Here is an 11,464-nt window from a genome sequence, read left to right as displayed (position 1 = left end):
TTTGACATTTTCACGCTGAAAACATCAATTTTGACAACAAACGAAAAGCCATCGCGCAGCAGTGAATGATCCTTGGCAGAGAGGAAAAGAAAGCAAATAGTTTTCAACAAAACAAAAATCATCCGATTTTAGTGCTCTAAATAAAGGAAAACTTTGTTATCTAGTCGAACAAACAGTGAAATCCTTTTCAACCTTCTGAACTCATCATTCTGGAGGGGAAAATGTACTAGAAGCGGTCCGTATAGGATAAAAATTTGACATCGCAAGAGCTCGAACAAGGAAGCGTCCAAGGAGAAACCCGATCCCCCTCAGTTATCAAAATGTCGATCATGGACAGAATCAGACAATCGTACTGGGTTGAAAATGTTCCCAGGAGGAACATTGTTGCGACGCTGGTCGCATCATTCTTGGTAAGTCGAGTAGAAGTTGTGTTTGCGCAACATCCATAATTCAATTACACGGACCGATGATAATTTCCCCTTTAACCCACTTTTACGTGTTTTCTGTCGGACAATTTTTTTAGTTCTTCTCCGGATGGTGGATCGCAATCGATACGGCTGCAGTGCATCCCAAATCGTGGGATTTCTCCTATTATATTTGTGGCATCCTGGCCACGATCAGCTTCTTCATGGTCAATTCCATCTCCAACGAAATGGTGAGTCATCCGACCTCGATTATTAGTAGACAAAGCCAATGGTTAATCATATACTTAATCACGATTTGTGATTAATTTGCTATACGAAGTTTAAATGATTTTTATATAGGATTTATCGTTGATCATGAGTATTATTCATTATTCTCTATTATAAATACCGTAAGGACGCCGCTCATGACATTATATTTTAGTTAACTGAAAAATTACATATTCACGACAGTCTAAGCCGATGGCGTTTTTTCTGGTTTTTCTTTCGGTTAACATTTATGCGTTGTGCGATATCTATCGATACATTTCGACAAAATTGTCAAGAACTTTTCAGGAACCTTTTAAGTTAAAAGTTTTAACTCAAGTTCTATTATTGACCAATTGCATTGACGAGTTTTTTTCTTCCCTCCCCAACAGCTCCACGGTGGCGCAGGATATACCGGAGGTGTCCTAGGCGAGAGCGGAATCAAGGTCTTCCTGTTTGTGGGCTTCGTGCTGGGCTTCGCTTCGATCATTGCCGCCATTTGGATCATGATAGCCGAGTTTGCCGTTAACGACGACAAAACGGAAAAAGGCCCTGGCTACGCCCTGCTGGTCCACAATATCTTCATCTTCTTCTCGTCGATAATCTACAAGTTTGGGCGTCACAGTGACGATCCGTATGCGGCTGGTATTTTCTAAAAAGGGACGACAAGAGATGTGGATTATCTGACTGTGTCGCTTCGTGATTGATCAAATTATTTTAATTTACGCCAGCATTTTCGTTGATTTTTTGGTATTTTGAAGCGAGTTTCAGTTTCATAGGAAGTACTTCGAACGTAGACGTAATAAGAGGGCTTTTTGTTGGCTGTTCCGATTGGTAGGTGATATCTCATTCTATTATTTTCCGTCGCATCAAAGTTAGTTCGAATTATATTGTGTTTTAATAATCATTAAATTACGCAAATCAAACTAAAATCTATTATACACCTAAAGAGCGAATAAGTGAAAACTGTGCAAAGACGAGCAACGGTACTGTAATTAAAACATTCAATTCTTCTTTTTGGAATATGTATAAACTATTCATACCCATACACTATCGAAATAAAGATAAAAATATGAGAAACTACAATTGAAGTGATATGTGAACAGATGTCCGATGTCTATCCAAAAAGAGAATAAATAATTCGACAATCATTATCTTACCCATTTTCAGCTTCCTCAAGGAATCGAATCAGGTGGAACTTATGGTAGGTATTTAGTGATTAACTATATTAGAGAAAACAGGAAAAACTTTTTCGATGATCATGTTGGATAAAATACATCTTGCGGCCGATATAATACAACGGTGAAAATATTCTCATGCTATTCGTGATCAAACGTCAACATCCCACCGCAAAATCGCTAGTGTTTGGAGGTGATTTTAACCTCCAAATTGCGAAATCATCACCTCCAAGTTAGTTGTAATACCCACCGTTATATGAATTATGGTGGCGCGTCGATCGTCGCAAGTTTCTCGTTAAACAGTCAATTGACTATTTAACGATAAACTTGCGACGATCGACGCGCCACCATATTTCATATAACGGCAATTTGGAGGTTAAAATCCCTTCCAAACACTAGCGATTTTGCGGTGGGATGTTGACGTTTGATGACGAATTCTATCAATGTTTATGTTTTTATACCAATGTGTACATGTTAAACTGCAGTATGTATAAACGTCCTGAAAGTCTAAATTGCATTGTTTTCAATCAATCATGGACTAAAACTATGTAGTTCAGAGTGCAGGACTGGTAGTGAGTTATTCAGTGACTCGGTCATATGAAAAATTTAGATTCTCGCTCCAGACAACTTTTTGAATTGCATTTAGGTCCCATAACAACTATGCCACATTTCAGCTCGATCGGTGAAACAATATTTTAGCGCCAGCCGTTTAAAGTTTGTATGGCATTTACTATGGCGAGTCACTTTTTGGTGACTTGGTCAATTTTGGCCACCTGGTCACTAAAAAGTCACTATTTGCAACAAAAAGTCACTAAAGTCACTTTTTTCGGAAAATGTGTTGAGTAATTTACTCGGATATGGATTCACAAATTTTACAAGAAATTTCAACAAATCCGGTAGACATTCATTCGCGGATTAAGACTACTCTTTTATCTCTACGATTTCGAATGATTATTTCTATTCTAAATACGCACTTTGGAATAGAAATAGTCGTTGTGTAAACACACATGAACAACGTTGTTTAAGGCTAAGTAGCCCGTCATTCGTTTTGGCAACAATGATGACTTTTCAGCTTGCATTTCAAAGTGATAAAACTCAGTCTTGATAGTTTATATTGACTTGAAAAAATATCACTGTACGCGCTAGCATGTATAAAGTATGCTGATACTTTTTCAGCTGTGTCAGTGCAAAACCAACTGATTTTCTTTGATTCGAAAACGTGAGATGAATTAGTAACAATCATCAACGCCGCATACAAATTTCAATGACGGCCTACTTCGCCTTAAGGGGCTGTCCATTAATTACGTAAGGATTTATGGGTGGCGGGGGGGTCTGAGATGTCTTACGCGCCATACAATTTATTTTTGATTTTCATACAAAAAATCTTACCATGGTGGTATGGGGGGGTTGGAAAACCCCGAAATTAGTCTTACGTAATTAATGGACCGCCCCTAAGGTGAAACAGTTTGGAATCAACTTCTAAGATTGCACTAGCACTTCAAAGGCACAAATCTCGCGAAGAAAGCATCCGACAACAGTGCGCTCTTTATTTTGGCTTTGTGTACTAGTAGAAAGCTTAAAATAAGAAGATAAATAAAGTTTGCCTATTATTTCTCCAGTTTTGTGCCTTTGAAAACGCGAGTAGAGTCACAAGTCGGCCATTGTGCCATCTTTGGATTTCGAGATGTTTCACCTTAAACACACATTCGAAATCTGCTTAAAATAAGTGGAATTTATTAGTCTTTAGTGATACGATTGTTTCAATTACTTTGACTACTGATTGATATATTGTAATCAGTGCTGTAAAACGGTGAACAGAGTCTGTTCACGCACACCAGAAAAATGCTACCGCATCGGTGGTTCATTTTGTGCGATTGCGTTCTTGCTTTCTTTGCTCACGATCGCCCGAACACATATACTGTAAAGGGCATCGCATCATTTTATTTTGACATGCAATCACGCGTCCGATTCCCTGTGATATTTCTACAGTAAGACTACACATCGGTCAATTTTCTCAATACTGTCGAACATTAGTTTGTAATCTATCTATTATAATCATAATCCATCCAATTATTTACAAAAATAGCTATGAACGGAAAAAAGGACGGCTGTGAGCAGACTCTGCTCATTCAGCAATCACGCTCTTTTTACATTTGTTTTGTTTTGGTTCTCCGATGCAAGAATCTGTGACCACGATCGCCCGATGAAGGTTCGTGAGCATGTGAGCGTGGATCCTGCTTAATATTGGTTCATATTGCGTAAACGGCATGATTCTTTCCACCACTGATTGTAATACGTCCAAATCTTTATTTTATTACTATAGCACAATAATAATCTCATTCAGTATTCTCGAGTTTGTCGGAAACTGAAAAAAACTTCGAAACTACATTGTGAGTGAATGGAAGTTAAATCCCAAATAAATTCTTACTGGAATTGTTTCCTTTTCTATTTTTTATTATCGATTCTGCCGGAAATTTCACAAGAAGGTCCAGGGATTAATCTATAATTTTTGTAAGGAACGCTAAACAATCTTCCCTTATCATCGTAAATTTACTTTCTTACTCTCCCTGGAATTTCCAAAGAAATGTATAAAGCAGTGGTTCTCAACCTTTTTGAAGCTACTCGATGTTTTACAAACATGTCGCGGACCCCTTGTGTTCGGATTGTATGCAAAAACAACACTTATTTTCTGTAGCAGTCTATTTAGAGCAGCTCAAACTGAAATCAATAATTACATTTGTCATACGAATTTACATAACTTTTTATCTGTGACTTACAAATTTAGTTTCACTGCTAGCCTCGTGGAACAATTTCGCTGAACGGATCCAATTTTGCGCAGAAAACGGTTAAACATTAGCCTAGTAAATTGATGTTTTAGTATATTCATTTATAATTTTAGTTCTAGAGTACTCACTTTGAATTTTTTGCTAACTTACAAACGGTTTTATCTTGCAGTTGCCAAACTTTAGTAGATAGTTTTTATCAAAAATAGTAGTCGTAACCACGTCGTAGTTCACCTAAGCACAAACCATCATTTGAGTATGTATTTTATAACTTTAGCCTTCAAATTCATGAACAACAACTTACTTAATAAATGCCCGTAGATTACCACCAAATTTTAGTTTTTAATTCAATAATTTTCGTCTCAAATTCAACAATTTCCAATAGTTTCATATAGCACAATTCACATTCAATCTAGGTTTTGTTTTTGTTTTCCCATTATCTTATCTCTAATCCGATTTGTAGACTGGCGCATTCTCGTCATCCCAGTGGTGTTGACACATCCCCTGCCCGTAACTCCGGTACTTCCTGTTCCGATGTTCCGGATTTACCGTCACGAACTTCCATAATAGCCAGATTTGCAATCGCTCGCCTAAAAACACCTTTAGAAGTGCGGACATCTGCTTGTCGTATTCTACCATCAGACCCAACATACACGCATTCTACAATTCCTCGAATCCACGACTTCCGGTTGGTTCCATCTACAACGAAAACCAGATCACCAATACTCACCGGCCTCTGTTCAGTGTACCATTTTGTCCGTTGATTTATAGTTGGAAGATATTCCTTACACCATCGCTTCCAAATTTCTTCCGCTAGATATTGGGAACGTTTGTACGAATCCCTCAATGCTCCGCCCAAGTCTGCCTGGTACTGCAACATCATGTCCGACTCCTTGACCGTGTCACGTAAGAAGTGGTTGGGAGTAAGCGCACTTTCTTCCGCATAATCCGGCATGTACGTTAAAGGCCTCGAATTGACAATATCTTCTGTTTCCGCCAACGCTGTCCTCAAAATCTCATCCGTCAATTTTCTTCCGTCAGTCAGTACTTTTAGGGCTTCTTTGACAGACCGCACTAGCCTTTCCCATATACCGCCCATGTGGGGCGTAGCCGGTGGATTAAAGTTCCATTTGATTTTTGCGTTCATGATTCCTTCAGCACATTCATTGTTGATTTTTTCTACAATTTTCTTCAACTCGTTGTAAGCCCCTCTAAAATTCGTTCCATTATCGGAAAAGAACTCATCTGGAGCACCACGTTTGCAGATAAATCTGCGAATCGCCATTAAACACGACTGTGTTGTTAGACTTTCCACGATTTCCAGATGGATTGCTCGCACCGCAAGACAAGTGAACAAACAGATCCACCTTTTCTCCGTTCGTCTACCAATTGATACGTCCACTGGCCCAAGGTAGTCCAAGAACCGTCGGTTTACAGCGATGTACTTTACACCAAACACAATTCTTCATAACTAGAGCAATAAGCCATTTTATGAGACGTTTCGAATCATATGTTTTTCGTTTGTTTACCAGCTTTGAAACTTGCTGGCGGGCCCATTTATTTCAAGGGGGCATCAAAAGACGATTTCTCCGTAGCTTACAACAAAAACACGTTGAAGATAGTTTCAACTTATTCCAACAGCTTACACAATTGTTTACTCATTTACTTGCGTGTTTCTAGGAATCGTGTAATGTTTAAGCAATAACACACTAAAATAAATTCCGTCATTATGCGCCTTACCCAGCTTAAACCCACGTTAATGAGTAGTTATAAGCTAACGTGTACAATCCAAAATTGTCAGATTTCCCAAAAGTGTCAGACAAGGTATTTAAAAGGGAGGTAATTCAATGTGTCAAATAGGGCATTCCACCATATTGGAAAACAATTTGACAGCTGGCCGGTTTGTTATGCTTCATCAGGGCAGCAAGCCTTGAGATCCTAGCAACATGTTTCCCCTCAAACCATTTTGCTTTGCTCCTGTCAATCAACTGCGGTTTTAGCGTTCCCTTTCCGAACTCGTTCTTTAAATTTTTTAGTGTTGACTTTGGAAGAAGATGTTGTTTAAGATCTCAATATGTATTGCAATTATTCATCTCAGTGACATGCGTTCTAATTCGTTGAAAATTGATGTTTTAAGAGAATAGTCATACATAAATGTGGCACTATGAACGCCTCTGTCCATTCACAAATTTCATAACGCTGGAGAGGGTGGATTGCCCTAATCATGTTACGGCTCATACTAAAACTAAAAAACTGCAATTCAAAAAGCGTCACATTGGAGTGGGTGTGTGCCCGAAATGGCCGATTCTAGCGTTATGAAATATGAAAACAAACCGTAATCGGCAGTTGTATGTACGGTTACCTACATTTTTGCACATTACAGGTATGCAAGTAGGAAGAATTGAATTCAGTACTCGATAATCAAAAACTCATAGAAGAGCAAATATATTCATAGGTATTTCCGGGAATACACAAAACACTTGAGAAATATATGGATAATTATTTATGCAGCAATCTCGAAAAACGTTCAAAATAAGACTCCATTTCAGCGATTTTTGGGCTCCATTTTGTCTCTCACCGTTGCAATAAAAAGTCTGAAAATAGGAATATAAATTAGTTTCCTATTGTTACCATCTTCATAGCTCAAAACTTCGTTCTCAATACATACATTCATACATTCTCAATACCGAGTACAGCACAATGGCCTCATGATGCCTTAAACAAGCTGAAATCTTCCCTTGTACACCAGATTAGCAGCAATAGAGTTAGTCCATGCAGAGCCCAAAAATTTCGTTTAAATGCACGATCACGATATTCTTAAATTAGAAAATTGGAATAAGGCTTGAATTTAAACTATGAAATGCGCTTACCAACTTCTGGTACTCGGAATCAGTCTTTTCTACTGCACACATTTTCAATTTGTTTTCCAAAACATAACAACACTATAATCGTACCATGGAAACGGCATTAATCAGCGGAGGGGAAAGAACATCGCCAGCCAGCCGACTCGCCAGCTGTTATTTTTTACCCCCCCGCTGTTTATCATTCCCCGCATCCACTGACTGCTTAGATCAATGTACCTTTCTTCAAGATACCTTGGTGTCAGATTCCCAAAAATGTCATAATCATGTTGGCCACGGTGCATCAATGTGTGGTTGACAAGCTTGGAGGGCCCGTGATTTATTTACGTTTCTTCTAGTGCCACATTTGGGAGGAGCTCATTCATTAATGGCGTTCAATGAGATTTTCAATCTTCCCCAGTAAAATTAAAATTAACAGGCAGGGAAGAATTTATTTTATTTACTGGTAACATCAGACATGTAACCACGTAGAAAAATAGCCAGAATGAGGCGAAAATGTGATCACCAACAAAAACGTTACCAGCGCCATTCACATATCATGCTAGTTTTTAAAACATAAACAATGAGCGGCCCGCCAGAAAACGTCAACCGACTGTCTCGTAAAATGGCTTATCCTTGATCTCAACTTTGGTATTTTGAATTTTTGGCGAACTTCGTGAAATACCGTTTCTCTGTTACCATGTCCAAACCTTTCATGGAAATCCTGCAGCAACTTATTTGTAATTTCATGCTCTTTTGGTAATATTATTGGGTACATTTCATCATACGTCGCCGATAACGAATTCTGCATCCAACCTCCCATGCGCATCACTCCTTTCTCATCCAAAACGGTGTGAGTTTGTATAACGCACTCGATCGCTGCAGATGTACAACTGGTTGTCCCAATTCACGTTCCTCGCCTTTTTTCAGCATTCTTACTTCCTCAGCATAACCTTCACGTTGTGCTTGCTTCCACAAAATACATTCTGCGCTGTGCAGCTCTGCTTGTAACAAAGGCCGCTTCAAAACATTTAGCTTTGCTTTGATTAGTTGACGATGTTTATCCGATGCCTCCGTTCCTAGTATTGGTAGTTTAGCCATCTTTCTCCGACAATTGCTTATGAAGCGAACGACGGTTGCCGTTACTCTGAGAAGTCTGGTCCATCTTGAAAACGATTCTACAGGAATTACTGGTTCTGCAGACAGTGTTCCATGAACCATTACTAACGCACTCCTCTCTTCCGCGATATTTGCTTCAGGCAGTGATTCGGCTGGCCAGTATTCTTCGTTTTGTTGAAGGAACTTCGGTCCGCTGAACCATGGTCCACCGGCCTGGAGATCGTCCATTTCCCCACTTGGTTAACAGGTCCGCAACGTTGAACCTTGATGGAATTTTTCGCCAGTCAGCCAAACTTGTCAGCTCTTGTATCTCCCCTACTCGGAACGCCACGAATTGTTTATAGTTGTGCTGATCCGAGCGTAGCCAACTGAGTACAGTCTGGGAGTCCGTCCACAAATAGCATTTTTGAATTGGCAGCGTGTGATTCGTCATAACTGACCGTAACAGTCTCGCTCCGAGTACTGCTCCCATAAGCTCCAAACGAGGAACTTTTTTTTTTTTTTTTTTTTTTTTTTTTTTTTTTTTTTTTTTTTTTTTTTTTTTTTTTTTTTTTTTTTAATTTCTTTATTAGTATCATTCCAAACATTACATTCATTATTTCTTATATCTAGGTGTTCTGTGTTATTAGACAACACTATCATCCTAATTTGGTAAAACAAATCTAAGATTTTATTAACATTTTGTTAACAACATATTACATTTCATTTGCCGTAGCAGTTCAGATTTTTTACAGGTGAGTTGATTTCACCTGCTTATAAGAGAAAAAAAAAAAAGTTTTTAACATACTTAACCTAACTTAACCTAAACATATAACGCATTAATCGTGGCAATAGAAGATTGTAACGATTTTTGCCTGAAATTATTGATTATTTTATTTGACATTTGTTCCAATGTTTCAACATTGGATATCCTATGTAACTCATTGGTACTATACCAGGGAGGAAGCCTCAGAATCATTTTCAAAATTTTATTTTGAATTCTCTGCAGAGCTTTCTTTCTGGTATTACAACAGCTAGTCCATATTGGTACAGCATACAACATGGCTGGCCTGAAAATTTGTTTGAATATCAAAAGCTTGTTCTTAAGACAAAGTTTTGATTTTCTATTAATAAGGGGATAGAGACATTTTACATATTTGTTACATTTGGCTTGAATGCCCTCAATGTGATTTTTGAAAGTTAAATTCTTATCTAGCATGAGTCCTAGATACTTAACTTCATCTGACCAATTTATTGAAACCCCTCTCATCGTGACAACATGTCTACTTGAAGGTTTCAAATAAAGAGCTTTTGGTTTATGTGGGAATATTATTAGTTGAGTTTTGGAAGCATTAGGAGAAATCTTCCATTTTTGCAAGTATGAAGAAAAAATATCCAAACTTTTTTGCAATCGACTACAGATGACACGCAGGCTTCGTCCTTTGGCGGAGAGGCCTGTGTCATCCGCAAACAAAGATTTTTGACATCCCTGAGGTAACTCAGGTAAGTCAGATGTGAAAATATTGTATAATATTGGTCCCAAAATGCTGCCTTGAGGAACACCAGCTCTTACAGGAAGTCTTTCAGATCTGGAGTTCTGATAATTAACCTGAAGTGTACGATTTGACAGATAACTTTGAATTATTCTAACAATGTATGTTGGAAAATTAAAATTTTTCAATTTTACAATCAAACCTTCATGCCAAACACTGTCGAATGCTTTTTCTATGTCTAGAAGAGCAAGACCAGTAGAGTAGCCTTCAGATTTGTTGGAACGGATCAAATTTGTTACACGTAAAAGTTGATGAGTGGTCGAATGTCCATGGCGGAATCCGAACTGTTCATTGGCAAAAATTGAATTCTCGTTGATGTGGGCCATCATTCTGTTCAAAATAACCTTTTCAAAAAGTTTACTGATGGAGGAAAGCAAACTGATTGGACGATAGCTAGAAGCTTCTGCAGGATTTTTGTCTGGTTTTAAAATTGGAACAACCTTAGCATTTTTCCATTTGTCAGGAAAATATGTTAATTGAAAACATTTGTTAAATATATCAACTAAAAATGATAAGCTACTTTCTGGAAGTTTCTTGATGAGGATGTAGAAAATTCCATCATCGCCAGGAGCTTTCATATTTTTGAATTTTTTAATAATAGTTCTCACTTCTTCCAAATCAGTCTCCCAGGCATTTTCGAAAACGTTCTCTTGATTGAGAATATTTTCGAACTCCTGAGTAACTTCATTTTCAATTGGACTAGTAAGTCCTAAATTAAAATTGTGCGCACTTTCAAACTGCATAGCAAGTTTTTGAGCTTTTTCGCAATTAGTTAGTAATAATTTGTTTTCCTCTTTCAATGCCGGTATAGGCTTCTGAGGTTTTTTCAAGATTTTAGATAATTTCCAAAAGGGCTTAGAGCCGGGGTCCAATTGAGAAATTTTATTTTCAAAATTTTTGTTTCTTAAATCTGCAAAACGTTTCTTGATTTCTTTCTGCAAATCCTGCCATATAATTTTCATAGCAGGATCACGAGTGCGTTGAAATTGCCTTCTCCTCACGTTTTTAAGACGGATCAAGAGTTTAAGATCATCGTCTATAATCACGGATTCAAATTTTACTTCACATTTTGGAATTGCAATGTTTCTGGCTTCAACAATGGAATTTGTTAAAGTTTCAAGAGCATTGTCAATATCAATTTTAGTTTCTAAAGAAATGTTAACATCAAGATTAGAGTCAACATACGTTTCATATATATTCCAGTCGGCTCGTAAATAATTGAAAGTGGAGCTGATAGGATTGAGAATCGCTTCATGCGATATTTGAAATGTAACAGGGACATGATCAGAATCAAAATCAGCATGAGTAACTAATTGGCTACAAAGATGACTAGAGTCGGTTAAG

General features: G+C 37.8%; 1 protein-coding gene and 1 long non-coding RNA gene across 2 annotated transcripts; one reads left to right on the top strand and one right to left on the bottom strand.

Moving 5' to 3' along the window:
* LOC5565225 (transmembrane protein 50A) lies at positions 1-1,754 on the top strand. Its single transcript, XM_001649497.2, has 3 exons — positions 1-410; positions 524-655; positions 1,061-1,754. The coding sequence occupies exons 1-3, from the start codon at positions 321-323 to the stop codon at positions 1,322-1,324; spliced, it is 486 nt and encodes a 161-aa protein (XP_001649547.1). The 5' UTR covers positions 1-320; the 3' UTR covers positions 1,325-1,754.
* Positions 1,755-7,043: 5,289 nt separating this feature from the next.
* LOC110677141 lies at positions 7,044-7,653 on the bottom strand. Its single transcript, XR_002500984.1, has 3 exons — positions 7,500-7,653; positions 7,298-7,445; positions 7,044-7,223 (listed from the first exon to the last, which is right to left on the bottom strand). It is a non-coding gene; the product is annotated as an uncharacterized LOC110677141 (long non-coding RNA).
* Between the last annotated feature and the right edge of the window lie 3,811 nt (positions 7,654-11,464).

This window comes from Aedes aegypti, chromosome 2 (genome assembly GCF_002204515.2).
Source record: "Aedes aegypti strain LVP_AGWG chromosome 2, AaegL5.0 Primary Assembly, whole genome shotgun sequence".
Lineage (NCBI taxonomy): Eukaryota > Metazoa > Arthropoda > Insecta > Diptera > Culicidae > Aedes > Aedes aegypti.
Note: the sequence above shows the minus strand (reverse complement) of the source record. Positions and strands in the feature narration are given on the sequence as shown.

Excerpts from the sequence above, each read along its gene's own strand:
- LOC5565225 (XM_001649497.2), top strand. The coding sequence starts at position 321 with ATGTCGATCATGGACAGAATCAGACAATCGTACTGGGTTGAAAATGTT. Across the intron at positions 411-523 it reads CGCTGGTCGCATCATTCTTG|TTCTTCTCCGGATGGTGGAT; the intron begins GTAAGTCGAGTA and ends CAATTTTTTTAG. Across the intron at positions 656-1,060 it reads ATTCCATCTCCAACGAAATG|CTCCACGGTGGCGCAGGATA; the intron begins GTGAGTCATCCG and ends CCTCCCCAACAG.